At 47.2% G+C, this 21,322-nt stretch overlaps 1 protein-coding gene across 2 annotated transcripts in view; it reads left to right on the plus strand.

The window, feature by feature from the left end:
• Window positions 1-87: 87 nt before the first annotated feature.
• The window catches only part of LOC140405531 (sterol O-acyltransferase 2-like), a 172,601-nt gene continuing 151,366 nt past the window's right edge, over window positions 88-21,322 (plus strand). The window contains exons 1-2 of one of the 2 annotated variants that reach the window (XM_072494088.1): window positions 88-353; window positions 20,944-21,033. In XM_072494088.1, the coding sequence (XP_072350189.1) occupies window positions 20,952-21,033 (82 nt within the window). In that variant the 5' untranslated portion in view covers window positions 88-353; window positions 20,944-20,951. The remainder of the gene's footprint in view (window positions 354-20,943; window positions 21,034-21,322) is intronic. The other variant, XM_072494087.1, reaches the window with a different exon arrangement.

Genomic DNA, 21,322 nt, shown 5'->3' on the forward strand with positions numbered 1-21,322 from the left:
TGCTCCATTGTGAAACATGCCATGCCAATGAAAATCCTTTCTTCTAACGATCTGGCAATGCCAATTCGAGCCTGCACATCGCAAAGTGGTTAAAAGAAATCCACACATCAGGGAGGAGAGGGTTAAACAAAAATAGTCCCAAGAATGAGGCCAAAGTGCTCATACGTATCTTTCTGATTGGAAGGTCATAGCTACAAGCTCCTCTAGGATTACAACAAGCCGCCTATCTCTGGGAGGTAGTACAAAGAACAGTGCTCTCTGAACACGATCTGTGTGATTCCCCAACATAAAGCAGGAAGCACAGAGAGCAGCAGAAAGACGGGAGGGTCAGCTGTCAGCAGAAACCTCTGTAAGTACGTCAAAAAACCAACTTACCCAAACACCCAAAATCCAATCGCATTCGACGAGAACAGTTGAGTGATAAGTCTGATTTTTCTCCTCCTGATTCAGCTGCTTAATAGTTTCAAAAGGCTTGTTTCTAACATGATTCTCTCCCTCAAAACCTGGACTGGGTGTGCTGTCTTACAAGAAGAGGTTAGGCTAGAGTTTAGACATGGTTTATTTTTTATATATTTTTATGTGATGTGGGCGTCGCTGGTTAGACCAGCATTGCCCGTTCCTAATTGCCCCTTGAGAAGGTGGGGGTGAGCTGCCGTCTTGAACCGCTGCAGTCCCTGTGGTGTAGGTACACCCACTGTGCTGTTAGGGAAGGAGTTCCAGGATGTTGCCCCAGCGACAGTGAAGGAACGGCCGATATAGAACATAGCAAATACAGTACAGAACAGGCCCTTCAGCCCACGATGTTGTGCCGGACCTTTGTCCTAGATTAATCATAGATTATCATTGAATTTACAGTGCAGAAGGAGGCCATTCGGCCCTTTGAGTCTGCACCGGCTCTTGGAAAGAGCACCTTACCCAAACTCAACACCTCCACCCAACACCAAGGGCAATTTGGACATTAAGGGCAATTTATCATTGGCCAATTCACCTAACCCGCACATCTTTGGACTGTGGGAGGAAACCGGAGCACCCGGAGGAAACCCACGCAGACACGGGGAGGACGTGCAGACTCCGCACAGACAGTGACCCAAGCCGGAATCGAACCTGGGACCCTGGAGCTGTGAAGCAATTGTGCTATCCACAATGCTACCGTGCTGCCCGTGAGAATAAATAAATCTACACTATATCATTTTACCTTAATCCATGTACCTATCCAATAGCTGCTTGAAGGTCCCTAATGTTTCCGACTCAACTACTTCCACAGGCAGTGCATTCCATGCCCCCACTACTCTCTGGGTAAAGAACCTACCTCTGATATCCCTCCTATATCTTCCACCTTTCACCTTAAATTTATTTCCCCTTGTAATGGTTTGTTCCACCCGGGGAAAAAGTCTCTGACTGTCTATCTATTCCCCTGATCATCTTATAAACCTCTATCAAGTCGCCCCTCATCCTTCTCCGTTCTAATGAGAAAAGGCCTAGCACCCTCAACCTTTCCTCGTAAGACATACTCTCCATTCCAGGCAACATCCTGGTAAATCTTCTTTGCACCTTTTCCAAAGCTTCCACATCCTTCCTAAAATGAGGCGACCAAAACTGTACACAATACTCCAAATGTGGCCTTACCAAAGTTTTGTACAGCTGCATCATCACCTCACGGCTCTTAAATTCAATCCCTCTGTTAATGAACGCGAGCACACCATAGGCCTTCTTCACAGCTCTATCCACTTGAGTGGCAACTTTCAAAGATGTATGAACATAGACCCCAAGATCTCTCTGCTCCTCCACATTGCCAAGAACTCTACCGTTAACCCTGTATTCCGCATTCATATTTGTCCTTCCAAAATGGACAACCTCACACTTTTCAGGGTTAAACTCCATCTGCCACTTCTCAGCCCAGCTCTGCATCCTATCTATGTCTCTTTGCAGCCGACAACAGCCCTCCTTACTATCCACAACTCCACCAATCTTCGTATCGTCTGCAAATTTACTGACCCACCCTTCAACTCCCTCACCCAAGTCATTAATGAAAATCACAAACCGCAGAGGACCCAGAACTGATCCCTGCGGTACGCCACTGGTAACTGGGATCCAGGCTGAATATTTGCCATCCACCACCACTCTCTGACTTCTATCGGTTAGCCAGTTCGTTATCCAACTGGCCAAATTTCCCACTACCCCATGCCTCCTTACTTTCTGCATAAGCCTACCATGGGGAACTTTATCAAATGCCTTACTAAAATCCATGTACACTACATCCACTGCTTTACCTTCATCCACATGCTTGGTCACCTCCTCAAAGAATTCAATAAGATTTGTAAGGCAAGACCTACCCCTCACAAATCCGTGCTGACTATCCCTAATCAAGCAGTGTCTTTCCAGATGCTCAGAAATCTTATCCTTCAGTACCCTTTCCATTACTTTGCCTACCACTGAAGTAAGACTAACTGGCCTGTAATTCCCAGGGTTATCCCTAGTCCCTTTTTTGAACAGGGGCACGACATTCGCCACTCTCCAATCCCCTGGTACCACCCCTGTTGACAGTGAGGACGAAAAGATCATTGCCAACGGCTCTGCTATTTCATCTCTTGCTTCCCATAGAATCCTTGGATATATCCCGTCAGGCCCGGGGGACTTGTCTATCCTCAAGTTTTTCAAAATGCCCAACACATCTTCCTTCCTAACAAGTATTTCCTCGAGCTTACCAATCTGTTTCACACTGTCCTCTCCAACAATATCGCCCCTCTCATTTGTAAATACAGAAGAAAAGTACTCGTTCAAGACCTCTCCTATCTCTTCAGACTCAATACACAATCTCCCGCTACTGTCCTTGATCGGACCTACCCTTGCTCTAGTCATTCTCATATTTCTCACATATGTGTAAAAGGCCTTGGGGTTTTCCTTGATCCTACCCGCCAAAGATTGTTCATGCCCTCTCTTAGCTCTCCTAATCCCTTTCTTCAGTTCCCTCCTGGCTATCTTGTATCCCTCCAATGCCCTGTCTGAACCTTGTTTCCTCAGCCTTACATAAGTCACCTTTTTCCTCTTAACAAGACATTCAACCTCTCTTGTCAACCATGGTTCCCTCACTCGACCATCTCTTCCCTGCCTGACAGGGACATACATATCAAGGACACGTAGCACCTGTTCCTTGAACAAGTTCCACATTTCACTTGTGTCCTTCCCTGCCAGCCTATGTTCCCAACTTATGCACTTCAATTCTTGTCTGACAACATCGTATTTACCCTTCCCCCAATTGTAAACCTTGCCCTGTTGCACGTACCTATCCCTCTCCATTACTAAAGTGAAAGTCACAGAATTGTGGTCACTATCTCCAAAATGCTCCCCCACTAACAAATCTATCACTTGCCCTGGCTCATTACCCAGTACTAAATCCAATATTGCCCCTCCTCTGGTCGGACAATCTACATACTGTGTTAGAAAAGCTTCCTGGACACACTGCACAAACACCACCCCATCCAAACTATTTGATCTAAAGAGTTTCCACTCAATATTTGGGAAGTTAAAGTCGCCCATGACTACTACCCTATGACTTCTGCACCTTTCCAAAATCTGTTTCCCAATCTGTTCCTCCACATCTCTGCTACTATTGGGGGGCCTATAGAAAACTCCTAACAAGGTGACTGCTCCTTTCCTATTTCTGACTTCAACCCATACTACCTCAATAGGGTGATACTCCTCGAACTGCCTTTCTGCAGCTGTTATACTATCTCTAATTAATAATGCCACCCCCCCCACCTCTTTTACCACCCTCCCTAATCTTATTGAAACATCTATAACCAGGGACCTCCAACAACCATTTCTGCCCCTCTTCTATCCAAGTTTCCGTGATGGCCACCACATCGTAGTCCCAAGTACCGATCCATGCCTTAAGTTCACCCACCTTATTCCTGATGCTTCTTGCGTTGAAGTATACACACTTCAACCCATCTCCATGCCTGCAAGTACTCTCCTTTGTCAGTGTTCCCTTCCCCACTGCCTCATTACACGCTTTCGCGTCCTGAATATCGGCTACCTTAGTTGCTGGACTACAAATCAGGTTCCCATTCCCCTGCCAAATTAGTTTAAACCCTCCCGAAGAGTACTAGCAAACCTCCCTCCCAGGATATTGGTGCCCCTCTGGTTCAGATGCAACCCGTCCTGCTTGTACAGGTCCCACCTTCCCCAGAATGCGCTCCAATTATCCAAATACCTGAAGCCCTCCCTCCTACACCATTCCTGCAGCCACGTGTTCAACTGCACTCTCTCCCTATTCCTAGCCTCGCTATCACGTGGCACCGGCAACAAACCAGAGATGACAACTCTGTCTGTCCTGGCTTTTAACTTCCAGCCTAACACCCTAAACTTGTTTATTACCTCCACACCCCTTTTCCTACCTATGTCGTTGGTACCAATGTTGGTACCAATGTGCACCACGACTTCTGGCTGCTCACCCTCCCCCTTAAGGATCCTGAAGACACGATCCGAGACATCCCTGGCCCTGGCACCCGGGAGGCAACATACCTTCCGGGAGTCTCGCTCGCGACCACAGAATAGAACATAGAACATAGAACATAGAAAATACAGCACAGAACAGGCCCTTCGGCCCACGATGTTGTGCCGAACCTTTGTCCTAGATTAATCATAGATTATCATTGAATTTACAGTGCAGAAGGAGGCCATTCGGCCCTTTGAGTCTGCACCGGCTCTTGGAAAGAGCACCCTACCCAAACTCAACACCTTCACCCAACACCAAGGGCAATTTGGACATTAAGGGCAATTTATCATTGGCCAATTCACCTAACCTGCACATCTTTGGATTGTGGGAGGAAACCGGAGCACCCGGAGGAAACCCACGCAGACACGGGGAGGACGTGCAGACTCCGCACAGTCAGTGACCCAAGCCGGAATCGAACCTGGGACCCTGGAGCTGTGAAGCAATTGTGCTATCCACAATGCTACCGTGCTGCCCTTAAGAACAAAAATCTACACTATATCATTTAACCGTAATCCATGTACCTATCCAATAGCTGCTTGAAGGTCCCTAATGTTTCCGACTCAACTACTTCCACAGGCATCTCCTATCTATTCCCCTAACCATTGAATCTCCTACAACTATTGCTTTTCTATTCTCCCCCTTCCCTTCTGAGCCCCAGAGCCAGACTCAGTGCCAGAGACCTGGCCGCTAGGGCCTTCCCCCGGTAGGTCATCCCCCCCAACAGCATCCAAAACGGTATACTTGTTTTGAAGGGGAACGGCCGATATATTTCCAAGTCAGGATGGTGAGTGACTTGGAGGGGAACCTCCAGGTGGTGGGGTTCCCAGGTATCTGCTGCTCTTGTCCTTCTAGATGGTAGTGGCCGTGGGTTTGGAAGGTGCTGCCTAAGGAACCTTGGAGAGTTGCTGCAGTGCATCTTGTAGATGGTGCACACGGCTGCCACTTTTTTGGTCATTAATGATAAATTGCCCTTAGTGACCAAAAAAGGTTGGGAGGGGTTACTGGGTTACGGGGATGGGGTGGAAGTGAGGGCTTGGCTGGGTCGGTGCAGACTTGATGGGCTGAATGGCCTCCTTCTGCATTGTATGTTCTATGTTTTATGTTTGGCGGTGGTGGAGGGAGTGAATGTTTGTGGAAGGGGAGCAATCAAGCGGGGCTGCTTTGTCCTGGATGGTGTCGAGCTTCTTGAGTGTTGTTGGAGCTGCGCTCATCCAGGCAAGTGGGGAGTATTCCATCACACTCCTGACTTGTGCCTTGTAGATGGTGGACAGGCTTTGGGGGGTCAGGAGGTGAGTTACTCTCCGCAGGATTCCCAGCCTCTGACCTGCTCTGGTAGCCACAGTATTAATGTGGCTGGGTCCAGTTCAGTTTCTGATCAATGGTAACCCCCAGGATGTGGACTGTGGGGGATTCAGCGATGGTAATGTCACTGAATGTCAAGGGGACAATGGTTAGATCCTCTCTTGTAGGAGATGGTCATTGTCTGGCACTTGTGTGGCGCGAATGTAACTTGTCAGCCCCGAGCCTGGATATTGTCCGGGTCTTGCTGCATTTGGACAGGGACTGATTCAGTATCTGAGGAGTCGCGAATGGCGCTGAACTTTGTGCAGTCATCTGCAAACATCCCCACTTCTGACCTTATGATGGAAGGAAGGTCATTGATGAAGCAGCTGAAGATGGTTGGGCCGAGGACACGACCCTGAGGAACTCCTGCAGTGATGTCCTGGAGCTGAGATGATTGACCTCCAACCACCACAACCATCTTCCTTTGTGCCGGGTATGATCCAACCAGCGGAGAGTTTCCCCCTGATTCCCATTGACTCCAGTTTAGCTCGGGCTCCTTGATGCCACACTCGGTCAAATGCTGCCTTGATGTCAAGGGCAGTCACTCTCACCTCACCTCTGGCATTCAGCTCTTTGTCCATGTTTGAACCAAGGCTGTAACGAGATCAGGAGCTGAGTGACTCTGGCAGAACCCAAACTGAGTGTCCGTGAGCAGGTTATTGCTGAGTAAGTGCCGCTTGATGGCACTGTTGATGACTCCTTCCATCACTTTACTGATGATTGATAGTAAACTGATGGGGTGGTAATTGGCTGGGCTGGGTTTATCCTGCTTGATTGAAACATATAAGATCCTGAGGAGTACTGACAGGTGTGAGGATAGGCATAAGCAATCTTGTGTATAGCAGGGGTGCCAAGAGAGAATCTCAGACCAAGCTGGAGTCACAGACTAGCGTTACAGACTCTTCTCGGTTGTGGCAAGGACTAAACAACATAACGGGCTACAAAGCGAAGCCGAGCAGTATCTCTGGCAGCAGCACACCCCTCCCCGATGAACTCAATGCATTCTATGCTCGGTTCGAGCAGGTAACCAACAATCCGCTGGCGAGTGCCCCAGCAGCCCATAATTCACCCATACCCACCATCACAGCTTCCGAAGTCAGATTGGCCTTCCTGAAAGTGAACCCTCGGAAGGAGACGGGCCCAGACGGGATCCCTGGTCGTGCACTCAGAGCCTGCGCGGACCAGCTGGCAGAGGTGTTCGCTAACCTGTCCCTACTCCACTCCGAGGTCCCCACTTGCTTCCACCATCATACCGGTACCAAAGAAGAGCCAGGCAATGCGCCTCAATGACTACCGACCAGTGGCCCTGACTTCAGTCGTAATGAAGTGCTTCGAGAGTTGATCATGAAGCGCATCACCTCCATACTCCCAGAACGCCTTGATCCACTGCAATTCGCATACTGCTGCAACCGGTCCACATCAGACACCATTTCCCTGGCCCTACACTCATCCCCAGAGCATCTCGAAAACAAGGACTCCTACATTAGACTCCTATTTATTGACTACAGCTCCGCCTTCAACACCATAATCCCAGCCAAGTTCATATCAAAGCTCCAAAACCTAGGACTTGGCTCCCCACTCGGCAACTGGATCCTCGATTTTCTGACCAACAGACCACAATCAGTAAGAATGAACAACAACACCTCCTCCACAATAGTCCTCAACAAGTCCGCAAGGCTGCGTACTTAACCCCCTACTCTACTCCCTGTACACACACAACTGCGTGGCAAAACTTGGTTACTCCCTGTACACACACGACTGCGTGGCAAAACCTGGTTCCAACTCCATCTCCAGGTTTGCTGACGATACGACCATAGTGGGCCGGATCTCGAATAACGACGAGTCCGAATACAGGCGGGAGATAGAGAACCTAGTGGAGAGGTGTAGCGACAACAATCTCTCCCTCAATGCCAGCAAAACTAAAGAGCTGGTCATTGACTTCAGGAAGCAAAGTACTGTACACACCCCTGTCAGCATCAACGGGGCCGAGGTGGAGATGGTTAGCAGTTTCAAATTCCTAGGGGTGCACATCTCCAAAAATCTGTCCTGGTCCACCCACGTCGCCGCTACCACCAAGAAAGCACAACAGCGCCTATACTTCCTCAGGAAACTAAGGAAATTCGGCATGTCCACATTAACCCTGACCAACTTTTACAGATGCACCATAGAAAGCAGCCTATCGGGCTGCATCACAGCCTGGTATGGCAACTGCTCGGCCCAGGACCGCAAGAAACTTCAGAGAGTCGTGAACACCGCCCAGTCCATCTCACGAACCTGCCTCCCATCCATTGACTCCATCTACATCTCCCGCTGCCTGGGGAAAGCGGGCAGCATAATCAAAGATCCCTCCCACCCGGCTTACTCACTCTTCCAACTTCTTCCATCGGGCAGGAGATACAGAAGTCTGAGAACACGCACGAACAGACTCAAAAACAGCTTCTCCCCCACTGTCACCAGACTCCTAAATGACCCTCTTATGGACTGAGCTGATCTCTTCACACATCTTCTCTACTGAATTGTACCACACTCCGTAAGCTTCACCCGATGCCTGTGCCTATGTATTTACATTATGTATTTTATGTATTTTCTTTTCATGTACGGAATGATCTGTCTGAGCTGCACGTAAAACAATACTTTTCACTGTCCCTCGGTACACATGACAATAAACAAACCAAACCAATCTAAATCCAAATGAAAATAATGTACACGACCGCCGACCAGTAGGTGGCAGTGTAAACCTACCATATGCCTCGGGAAGCTGGGAGTAAGTCGTGTTGGTGGATAGACATATTTTGCAGTAGCTCTAGCATAGTTAGTCAGTGTTAATAGTTTGTAATATATTTGCTCCAGTTATTTTTACCACGCATTTGATTTATAATAAATTATCTTAACTTGTCAAGAACTCGATGTTCGGTAGTGCATCATTCCTACCAGCCAGTGCACAAGAACATGACAACAGGGTGGGTGTGGAGAGGATGTTTCCTCTTGTGGGGGAGTCTAGGATGAGGGGGGGGGGGTCACTGTTTAAAAATACGGGGTCGTCCATTTCAAACGTAGATGGGGAGAAATGTTTTCTCTCAGAGGGGGCGAGTTTCTGGAACTCTCGTCCTCAAAAGGCCACGGAAGCAGAATCTTTGACTATTTTTAAGGCCGAGGGGGACAGATTCTTGATTTACGAGGGGGAGGGCGGGTGAAAGGCTACTGGGGGTCGGCTGGAATATGAGGTTGAGGTTGCAATCAGATCAGGCACAATCTTATTGAATGGGATAGCAGGCTCGAGGGGCCGAGTGGCCTCCTCGTGCTCCGAATTCAGATGTTCGAATGCCCCACCCTCTTAACTGAGCAAGGGCAGTGAGTATCGGCACCGGGGTGGAAGGGGGTGGGGGAGGGGGCACCACTGAAGGACATTGTAATCCAACCCCTGTCACCGTCAACTTCTGCTGAGGCTGCGGCCTTCCAGGGCTGTCACGGGTCAGTCTGACAATGGGTATTGTGACTGACGACGCCAAGGCCTGCGTGTGTCTCAGTGTTAGCTCCTGCACACAGTGGTTGGCTGTGAGATGGGCTTCAGTGCCTCTCAGCTCCGTTACAGATGGCTCGGTGGTGAGATGCGGCTCAGATAGATAAACGTTGTTGGAAATGATTCGATTACAAAAAGTGTGGAAAGAAAAGGTTTTGTGTGTGGGGGTGAGGAGGGCTGGCAGTTACAGGGAGCCAGTAAAGACCCATTCTTCACAAGTCCCTGGCCTGCGAGTGGAGAGAACAGGAAGTGATCATGCTGGAGAAGGGAATCTTATTGATCATTTATCCCTGAAATCAATGGTATTATTTATACATTCAAACCACGTGACAGTGTTGAGCTCAACTTTGCCCGTTAAGAATCCAAATCGGCAATATTTAAAAGTCTCTCGCTCTCCCTCCAGGTGAAAATCCAATTTTTTCTGCACAACTTAATTATCTTCTTCAGGGGGGCAGCATGGAGGCGCAGTGGTTAGCACTGCTGCCTCACGGCGCTGAGGCCCCAGGTTCGATCCCGGCTCTGGGTCACTGTCCGTGTGGAGTTTGCACATTCTCCCCGTGTCTGTGTGGGTCTCACCCCCACAACCCAAAAGATGTGCAGGGTAGGTGGATTGGCCGCGCTAAATTGCCTCTTAATTGGGAAATAAATGATCTTCAGTTATCTGAACAAAGGTCGATCTGACCCATGACCTCCAGTAGTTAGGACCAGAAGACAGGTCCTGAATCCACCTAAGACAGGGATCGGGCCCCATGCTGTTGGCACCAATCTGATGCACACTGGTCTCCCGGGCAACTGAGCCAACCGTACCCCCCTTACCCACCCCGTCCCTACCCCAAGGAGTCCGAGTTGCTGTCACATAACACACATGTTGCAGCTGGAGATATGGACAATGATTGATGGCATAGGCTCCAATATTCGCTCCATCGCATGGCTGACCAGGTATGTCTACCGCTCTTACCGCCCGTGCGTGTTGGAAGGATTTACAAGTTGATAATCAACCTGGTTGGCAGCGTTACGAATGCAACTTCCTTGGCCAACACACACAGACTAAAACACAAGGAGAATTTAATTCATTTGTCCCTGAACTATGATCGTCTGCCCTTAATCAACAAGACCTTTCTTCACAATAGTCACAAGATCATAGAAGCATAGTCCTTCACTTTGTTATCTTATCAACAGTTTCACTCTTGTTAACTAGAATTGCTATTTCATCAAGTGAATCCTCGTTTTGTAACATCCCCGGCCATTTTTTTCCCAGCTTCAATTCACAGGATGATCTCTGTCCAGATGCACAGAACGAACTGATTTTCTGAACGTGTTCGCCACTGATTAAGATTCTCTGAAATATAAGTCAGCATGGCCTGTGTTGCTAACTTTTGGTTGGCTCTTAAATGTTGCCCGTTGTATCTTTACTTAATTTGCTCTGTTTCTATAACCTTTGCTCGAGAGTCGCCAGGTATCTTTATGATACCACCACAAGGTTCAAGTTCAAGTACTGATCAATAACTCAACACACCAATTAGTAAGATTCAAATCAAAACACATTTATTATACACAGTCAATCACTACTCATGCATAAAACTCTACTTACTAGACTATCTCTAACACTAAAAGGCCTATACTTAGCTTTGGAACTGGCCCACCAGGTCAGGGGAACAAATGGCCTTTCGTTCGATTCTGAGTCTGCGGGATTCAAAGCTGGTAGGGACTGGTAGCTCGGAGCGCCTATCCCGTAGCGAGCGTTGAATGGAGACTTACTTGGCTGTTGCGGCAGCTAGGCAGGTCACGGTCAAGGGTTGGTTCGAGTTGCTGAATGACCCTGCCAAGAAGGACGAATTGAACTTGGGGACTCTATTTTATAGTCCCCAGGGGCTTCACGCCCTTTTGGGCGGACCCCGTACCTGGTTCCAAGTGATTGGACTAGGTTCCGATCACTTGGATTGATTTCTCCAATACTGGAGCTGTTCCCTGATCGCTGGGCGGTTCCTGAGTGTCCGTTGGCCTTCCTTTGTGTTGGCTCCTGCTGGCGCCGAGGAGTCTGGCTTGGCCTTGTTTACCTTAACTGTTTCCAATTGTTCCCGGGGATCGCTCATTAGTATGCAGTTGGCTGTGAGTTTTAGTGCTGTCTGGGCTTTTGCAAGTTCTAATACACAGGAGACTTTGCACCTGCTAGTTTTTGCCTGTGTTGGCTGAATTTCCCTGTAGTCTTTGCGGACCTCCATTTTAAGTCGGGAAGTGGCCGGCCCAGGTGGCTACAGCTGGCATTTTTAAAATGATGTTTACTGAAGTAGCGAAAACCCCACAGTCCCAGTGATAATTTAAATTAACTTTCTCTGCTTATCAGGTAGATTAAAGATTAATATTATCGCAGTATGGAGAAATCAATTGCAGCGTAGAAATAGTAGACTTTAAGACAGAACAATTAGCCCCGACCTTACACTGCAACGATGCCTGGGATTTTTTTATTGAGTTCATGGGAAGTGGGCTGGGCCCAGTATTTGTTACCCATCCCTAATTGCCCTTGAGAAGGTGGGGGTGAGCTGCCTTCATGAAACGCTGCAGCCCATGTGGTGTAGGTACACCCACTGTGCTGTTAGGGAGGGAGTTCCAAGATTTTGACCCAGTGACAGTGAAGGAACGGCCGATATATTTCCAAGTCAGGATGGTGTGCAAATGATCAGTCGGTAGCACAGGATTGTGAATATTTCTGAAAAAAAAGAGACATCCGTTGAAGCTTTTCATCTTGTATCCATCAGGACAGATGCAAGAATGCCAAGTTTCAAAGGGAATAACAATCAATGGTGCATTAGAAAAGGAGTGCTGATTGGTTGACAAGTCGGCTCTGATTGGTCGAGATATTTCCAAATCGAATGCCCCAAGGAGCTATTGTCCCCCATGCTTTTGTTTAGTCAGATAAGGTGCAATGCCTGGACATATTACTTTTGCTTGCAGAGGGACAGGTCCCTGTCTGTGAATATATGTACGGACTGCACTCAACCAAACTGTGCTGGCAAAACTTAGATCAATGGGCAGGGCTTTCCACGCAATCCACCGCGTGTTTCATGGCAGTGGAGTCAGCCAGCCATTGGCCGGGGGCGGGATCTTCTGTTCTCACCATTGTTAATGAGGTTTCCCGTTGAATGCACCCCTTGCTTCCGGGAAATCCGTGCACCATTGGGAGGACCGGAAGATCCCGCCAGCATTAACAGCCAGGAAATTCCAGCCAGGATGTCAAATGTTCGTCATATTTAAATTATATATGTAACTAATTTATTCAAAAAGGGAGGGAGACAGAAAGTAGGCACCTACAGGCCAGTTACTCTAACATCAGTTGTATGGAAATATTAGAAGCCATTATTAAAGATGTTATCGCAGGGTACTTAGATAAGTTCAAGGCAAACAGGCAGAGTCAACATGGTCTTGTGAAAGGGAAATCATGTTGAACCAACCCATTGGAGTTCTTTGAAGGAGCCACCTGTACTGTGGATTAAGGGGAACCGGTGGATGTACTGGATGGACTTAGATTTCCAGAAGGCATTTGATAAGATGTCACATCAAAGGTTATTGCATAAAATAAAAGCTCAAGGTGTGGGGGGTAATATATTGGCATGGATAGAAGATTGATTAGCTAACAGCGGCACAGTGGTTAGCACTGCTGCCTCACAGCGCCAGGGCCCGGCTCCGGTTTCCTCCCACAGTGCAAAGATGGGCAGGTTAGATGGATTGGCTATGCTAATTTACCCCTAAATATCCAAAGGTTGGGTGGGGTTTCAGGGTTAGGGGGGGGGGGGATTGGACCTAAGTTGAGTGGTCTTTTGAAGGGTCAGTGCAGACTCGATGGGCCAAATTGAGTAAAGTAAATTGTGAAGCGGACATAAGGAGACTTCAAAGGGCCATTTTGGCAGGAAGAATAAAAAAGAAGCTGATTCTCTAAATGGTGAGAGATTGCCGAGCTCTGAGATACAGAGGGATCTGGGGGTCCGAGTGCATGAATCACAAAAGGTTAGTCTGCAGGTACAGCAAGTAATTAGGAAAGTTAATGGAATGTTATTGTTTACTGTGAGGGGAATTGAATATAAAAGCAGGGAGGCGATGTTTCAGTTGTACAGGACATGGTGAGACCACATCTGGAGTATTGTGAACAGTATTGGTCTCCTTATCTAAGGAAAGATGGGAAATGCGTTAGGAGCAGTTCAGAGACGGTTTACTGGACGATACCAGGAATGGGCGGGCTGTCTGATGAGGAAAGTTTGGAGAGGTTGGGTTTGTACCCACTGGAGTTTTGACGAGTAGGAGGCGACTTGATTGGAACCTTTAACATCCTGAGGAGTGTTGACAGGGTGGGTGTGGAGAGGATGTTTCCTCTTGTGGGAGAATCTAGAGCTCGGGGTCACTGTTTAAAAATAAGGGGCTGTCATTTCAAACGGAGATGGGGAGAAATGTTTTCTCTCAGAGGGGGTGAGTCTCTGGGACTCTCGTCCTCAAAGCGCCGCGGAAGCAGAATCTTTGAACACTTTGAAGGCCGAGCCAGTTAGATTCTTGATTCACAAGTGGGGTGAAAGGTTATTGGGGGGTCAGCAGGAATGTGGGGTTGAGGTTACAATCAGATCAGCTGTGATCATATTGAATGGGATAGCAGGCTCGAGGGGCTGAGTGACCTACTCCTGCTCCCAGTCCAGATGTTCAAATTCAGAGCTCTGGCCAAACCCACCTTGAGCTGGGTGTTTGGTTCTGAGCAGATCTATCACTATTGTTCAACACTGGCTATTCAATACAAGTGGAGCACAGGGAAGGTGGACTTCTGTCTGCAGATGGTTATCTCCAGGTCAAAGTCAATTCCATTTGGTGAAGGACATCTGGGAGTTAAGTGCAAACAGTGCATAATCTCTCTGGAGCAAACTACTTTTGAGAACGGTTCACAGCACTGGCTCCTGTAGACTCAGACGAGCAAGACTACGATGTGAGAAGAGTTATCCTCAGTGCCACTCGGAGGTACGGAGGTCCAGTCCTACGGAGTCAGTATCACAGCAGGCCCTCGAGGAGATGAAGACAGATTTCTTCTGCTTCAGTGGTGTTGGCATCACAGGTTCATATCCGTATTCCATAGAACCCTAGAATTGCAACCGTGCTCAAGGAGGCCATTCGGCCCATTGCGTCTGCACCAACCCTCTGAAAGAGCACCCCGCCTAGGCCCACTCCCCCTGCCCTATCACCGTGACCCCACATAACCTTTTGGACACTAAGGGACAATTTATCACGGCCAATCCACCTAACCTGCACATCTTTGGACACTAAGGGCCAATTTAACATGGCCAATCCACCTAACCTGCACATCTTTGGACACTAAGGGACAATTTATCGTGGCCAATCCACCTAACCTGCACATCTTTGGACACTAAGGGCCAATTTAACATGGCCAATCCACCTAACCTGTACATCTTTGGACACGAAGGGGCAATTTAACATGGCCAATCCACCTAACCTGCACATCTTTGGACACTAAGGGACGATTTAACATGGCCAATCCACCTAACCTGTACATCTTTGGACACTAAGGGGCAATTTAACGTGGCCAATCCACCTAACCTGCTCATCTTTGGACACTAAGGGGCAATTTAACATGGCCAATCCACCTAACCTGTACATCTTTGGACACTAAGGGACAATTTATCGTGGCCAATCCACCTAACCTGTACATCTTTGGACACTAAGGGGCAATTTAACACGGCCAATACACCTAACCTGCACATCTTTGGACACTAAGGGGCAATTTAACACGGCCAATCCACCTAACCTGTACATCTTTGGACACTAAGGGGCAATTTAACATGGCCAATCCACCTAACCTGTACATCTTTGGACACTAAGGGGCAATTTAACATGGCCAATCCACCTAACCTGCTCATCTTTGGACACTAAGGGGCAATTTAACATTGCCAATCCACCTAACCTGTACATCTTTGGACACTAAGGGGCAATTTAACATGGCCAATCCACCTAACCTGCACATCTTTGGACACTAAGGGACAATTTAACATGGCCAATCCACCTAACCTGCACATCTTTGGACACTAAGGGGCAATTTAACACGGCCAATCCACCTAACCTGCACATCTTTGGACACTAAGGGGCAATTTAACACGGCCAATCCACCTAACCTGTACATCTTTGGACACTAAGGGGCAATTTAACATGGCCAATCCACCTAACCTGTACATCTTGGGACACGAAGGGGCAATTTAACACGGCCAATACACCTAACCTGCACATCTTTGGACACTAAGGGGCAATTTAACATGGCCAATCCACCTAACCTGTACACCTTTGGACACTAAGGGGCAATTTAACATGGCCAATCCACCTAACCTGTACATCTTTGGACACTAAGGGGCAATTTAACATGGCCAATCCACCTAACCTGCTCATCTTTGGACACTAAGGGGCAATTTATCAAGGCCAATCCACCTAACCTGTACATCTTTGGACACTAAGGGACAATTTATCATGGCCAATCCACCTAACCTGCACATCTTTGGACACTAAGGGGCAATTTAACATGGCCAATCCACCTAACCTGCACATCTTTGGACACTAAGGGACAATTTATCATGGCCAATCCACCTAACCTGCACATCTTTGGACACTAAGGGGCAATTTAACATGGCCAATCCACCTAACCTGTACATCTTTGGACACTAAGGGGCAATTTAACATGGCCAATCCACCTAACCTGCTCATCTTTGGACACTAAGGGGCAATTTAACATGGCCAATCCACCTAACCTGTACATCTTTGGACACTAAGGGGCAATTTAACATGGTCAATCCACCTAACCTGCACATCTTTGGACACGAAGGGACAATTTAACATGGCCAATCCACCTAACCTGCACATCTTTAGACACTAAGGGGCAATTTAACATGGCCAATCCACCTAACCTGTACATCTTTGGACACTAAGGGGCAATTTAACATGGCCAATCCACCTAACCTGCTCATCTTTGGACACTAAGGGGCAATTTAACATGGCCAATCCACCTAACCTGTACATCTTTGGACACTAAGGGGCAATTTAACATGGTCAATCCACCTAACCTGCACATCTTTGGACACGAAGGGACAATTTAACATGGCCAATCCACCTAACCTGCACATCTTTGGACACTAAGGGGCAATTTAACACGGCCAATCCACCTAACCTGCACATCTTTGGACACTAAGGGGCAATTTAACACGGCCAATCCACCTAACCTGTACATCTTTGGACACTAAGGGACAATTTAACATGGCCAATCCACCTAACCTGCACATCTTTGGACACTAAGGGGCAATTTATCATAGCCAATCCACCTAACCTGCACATCTTTGGACACTAAGGAACAATTTAACATGGCCAATCCACCTAACCTGCACATCTTTGGACACTAAGGGACAATTTATCAAGGCCAATCCACCTAACCTGTACATCTTTGGACACTAAGGGACAATTAATCATGGCCAATCCACCTAACCTGCACATCTTTGGACACTAAGGGGCAATTTAACATGGCCAATCCACCTAACCTGCACATCTTTGGACACTAAGGGACAATTTATCATGGCCAATCCACCTAACCTGCACATCTTTGGACACTAAGGGACAATTTATCAAGGCCAATCCACCTAACCTGTACATCTTTGGACACTAAGGGACAATTTAACATGGCCAATCCACCTAACCTGCACATCTTTGGACACTAAGGGGCAATTTAACACGGCCAATCCACCTAACCTGCACATCTTTGGACACTAAGGGGCAATTTAACACGGCCAATCCACCTAACCGGCACATCTTTGGACACTAAGGGACAATTTATCATGGCCAATCCACCTAACCTGTACATCTTTGGACACTAAGGGGCAATTTAACACGGCCAATCCACCTAACCGGCACATCTTTGGACACTAAGGGACAATTTAACATGGCCAATCCACCTAACCTGCACATCTTTGGACACTAAGGGGCAATTTATCATAGCCAATCCACCTAACCTGCACATCTTTGGACACTAAGAGCAATTTAGCATGGCCAATCCACCTAACCTGCACATCTTTGGACACTAAGGGACAATTTAACATGGCCAATCCACCTAACCTGCACATCTTTGGACACTAAGGGACAATTTAACATGGCCAATCTACCTAACCTGCACATCTTTGGACACTAAGGGGCAATTTAACATGGCCAATCCACCTAACCTGTACATCTTTGGACACTAAGGGGCAATTTAACACGGCCAATCCACCTAACCTGCACATCTTTGGACACTAAGGGACAATTTATCATGGCCAATCCACCTAACCTGTACATCTTTGGACACTAAGGGACAATTTAACATGGCCAATCCACCTAACCTGCACATCTTTGGACACTAAGGGGCAATTTATCATAGCCAATCCACCTAACCTGCACATCTTTGGACACTAAGGGACAATTTAACATGGCCAATCTACCTAACCTGCACATCTTTGGACACTAAGGGGCAATTTAACATGGCCAATCCACCTAACCTGTACATCTTTGGACACTAAGGGACAATTTAACATGGCCAATCTACCTAACCTGCACATCTTTGGACTCTAAGGGACAATTTAACATGGCCAATCCACCTAACCTGCACATCTTTGGACACTAAGGGACAATTTATCAAGGCCAATCCACCTAACCTGCACATCTTTGGACACTAAGGGGCAATTTAACAAGGCCAATCCACCTAACCTGCACATCTTTGGACACTAAGGGGCAATTTAACACGGCCAATCCACCTAACCTGCACATCTTTGGACACTAAGGGACAATTTAACATGGCCAATCCACCTAACCTGCACATCTTTGGACACTAAGGGACAATTTATCAAGGCCAATCCACCTAACCTGCACATCTTTGTACACTAAGGGGCAATTTAACAAGGCCAATCCACCTAACCTGTACATCTTTGGACACTAAGGGACAATTTAACATGGCCAATCCACCTAACCTGCACATCTTTGGACACTAAGGGGCAATTTAACACGGCCAATCCACCTAACCTGCACATCTTTGGACACTAAGGGGCAATTTAACACGGCCAATCCACCTAACCTGCACATCTTTGGACACTAAGGGACAATTTATCATGGCCAATCCACCTAACCTGTACATCTTTGGACACTAAGGGACAATTTAACATGGCCAATCCACCTAACCTGCACATCTTTGGACACTAAGGGGCAATTTATCATAGCCAATCCACCTAACCTGCACATCTTTGGACACTAAGAGCAATTTAGCATGGCCAATCCACCTAACCTGCACATCTTTGGACACTAAGGGACAATTTAACATGGCCAATCCACCTAACCTGCACATCTTTGGACACTAAGGGACAATTTAACATGGCCAATCCACCTAACCTGCACATCTTTGGACACTAAGGGACAATTTATCAAGGCCAATCCACCTAACCTGCACATCTTTGGACACTAAGGGGCAATTTAACACGGCCAATCCACCTAACCTGCACATCTTTGGACACTAAGGGACAATTTAACATGGCCAATCCACCTAACCTGCACATCTTTGGACTCTAAGGGACAATTTAACATGGCCAATCCACCTAACCTGCACATCTTTGGACACTAAGGGGCAATTTAACATGGCCAATCCACCTAACCTGTACATCTTTGGACACTAAGGGACAATTTAACATGGCCAATCTACCTAACCTGCACATCTTTGGACTCTAAGGGACAATTTAACATGGCCAATCCACCTAACCTGCACATCTTTGGACACTAAGGGACAATTTATCAAGGCCAATCCACCTAACCTGCACATCTTTGGACACTAAGGGGCAATTTAACAAGGCCAATCCACCTAACTTGCACATCTTTGGACACTAAGGGGCAATTTAACACGGCCCATCCACCTAACCTGCACATCTTTGGACACTAAGGGGCAATTTAACATGGCCAATCCACCTAACCTTATAGACACAGGATTGGCTCAGTAATGAAATGAAATGAAAATCGCTTATTGTCACGAGTTGGCTTCAATGAAGTTAGTGTGAAAAGCCCCTAGTCGCCACATTCCGGCGCCTGTTCGGGGAGGCTGGTACGGGAAGCAGAGGGTGGTGATGGGTGGATTTTGTTAATAGCTTTCAATGGTAATTACCAATAATCAGTTTTTGATCCTTTCTTCCTCACAATTTTTGTAAACAACCTAGACTTTGGTGTCGGGAGCAGAATTCTTCCATTCGTAAATATTTTGAACCTTGAGTCAAGGGATGGGGATAGTTTTAGTCTTTCGGGTACCCGACATGATGGAAAACGGGGCAGGAATACGGAGTTCAGTGTGGAGGAGTGATGGACTTTGGGAAGACGAATATAGAAAGACAGTAAAGCATAAATTATACAATTTTGTAACAAGCGTAAAATTGTAACCTGAAAATAAAGAATCTCCCAATAACAATCAGAATCGATGGAGGAGAATTCACTTCTTAAATCTTTTACTGAAATCCTAAAATCAACATGAAATGAAGCAGGTTTAAACAGGCAAATGATTTAGCATTTGATTAATTTTACTCCAACTCGTCATTCCAAGAAATATATACCTCAAGAAATTACAAGCACCTCCCATTACTCACTGCACAGATGTGTTATCATGTGGAATCTCACCATCTTTCCAACTCCATCTTTGGCAGGCTCTCTCAGTTTTCGCATCAATGGGTTTGGCTTTTGAGTCACTTTCAGTAGCAGGCCATATTTGTCCTGAGGTCCCTAGATATGGTACCCATCTGGCACACTCCTTCCGGAGTCTCTTCAGCTCGGTCCGTGTCAGTCTTGATGGCACAGATTCCCCCGAGGCTCCACTGTCCTACTCCTTTCATAAATCCCACCAAGTGGTCTTAACGTCCCTGGCAGCACGGGAACAGCAGCTCTAAAACTGCCCAATTCACAACCCCTGCTCTAACGCTGCCTTCTGCTGACTGTCATTTAACTCTATTACATACACACACCGCTCCTGGTAAATGTGCCTTCTCTCGTCTCCCTTGTGCTGCATAACTGAATCAGATGAACAATTCTGCGTCCATGTGCGCAACACCACAAGATGTACCCCGATACCCCACTTAGTTGCTATTTGCCCTTTCTAGTTATCAAGCTCCCATCTCCATAGCAGTGCTAAGTTGCAGCCCAATTCATTGTTTCGCCTTGTATCTCAACTCTGTCTCCTTAGCAGCCTCAAGTTGGCTAATTTCCCAGAAGTCTAACGACCTCATAGCCAGGAATTCCATGCACCCCCTTTCCAGAACTCTCTCTGTGTTTCCACTTTGGTTATCAAGGAATATCTCACGGGGCCTTCTGTGTGGAGCACAAGGTACATGTGGCACAGAGTACATGCCATGTATACTGCACTCAGTAAACAGTACCTACAGCCCATGGGACACATCATTGACAGTACACATATTACAGGGTAGATGCGACCATGAAAGATACCAAACAACACAGTCTACATCCACCTTCTGCTGCTTTCACGTGGCATTTCTTTCTTCTGTATTTTCAGGACTTCAAATGAGGATGGAGAAGTGTACAGAAGTGCGAGAAAGAAAGAAACAATTGAAAGAAAATGCAATGCAAAGCACCCTAGCAAATGGTAAGAAGGGGTTTTCACAGTAACGTCATTGCAGGGTTAATGTTACTTGTGACAATAATAAAGATTATGAGGGGCATAGACTTTTCCCCGGGGTAGAGGGGTCAATTACTCGGGGGCATAGGTTTAAGGTGCGAGGGGCAAGGTTTAGAGGAGATGTACGAGGTAAGTTTTTTACACAGAGGGTAGTGGGTGCCTGGAACTCGCTGCCGGAGGAGGTGGTGGAAGCAGGGATGATAGTGAGGTTTAAGGGGCATCTTGACAAATATATGAATAGGATGGGAATAGAGGG

The sequence above is a fragment of the Scyliorhinus torazame genome, chromosome X (assembly GCF_047496885.1).
Source record: "Scyliorhinus torazame isolate Kashiwa2021f chromosome X, sScyTor2.1, whole genome shotgun sequence".
Classification (NCBI taxonomy): Eukaryota; Metazoa; Chordata; class Chondrichthyes; order Carcharhiniformes; family Scyliorhinidae; genus Scyliorhinus; species Scyliorhinus torazame.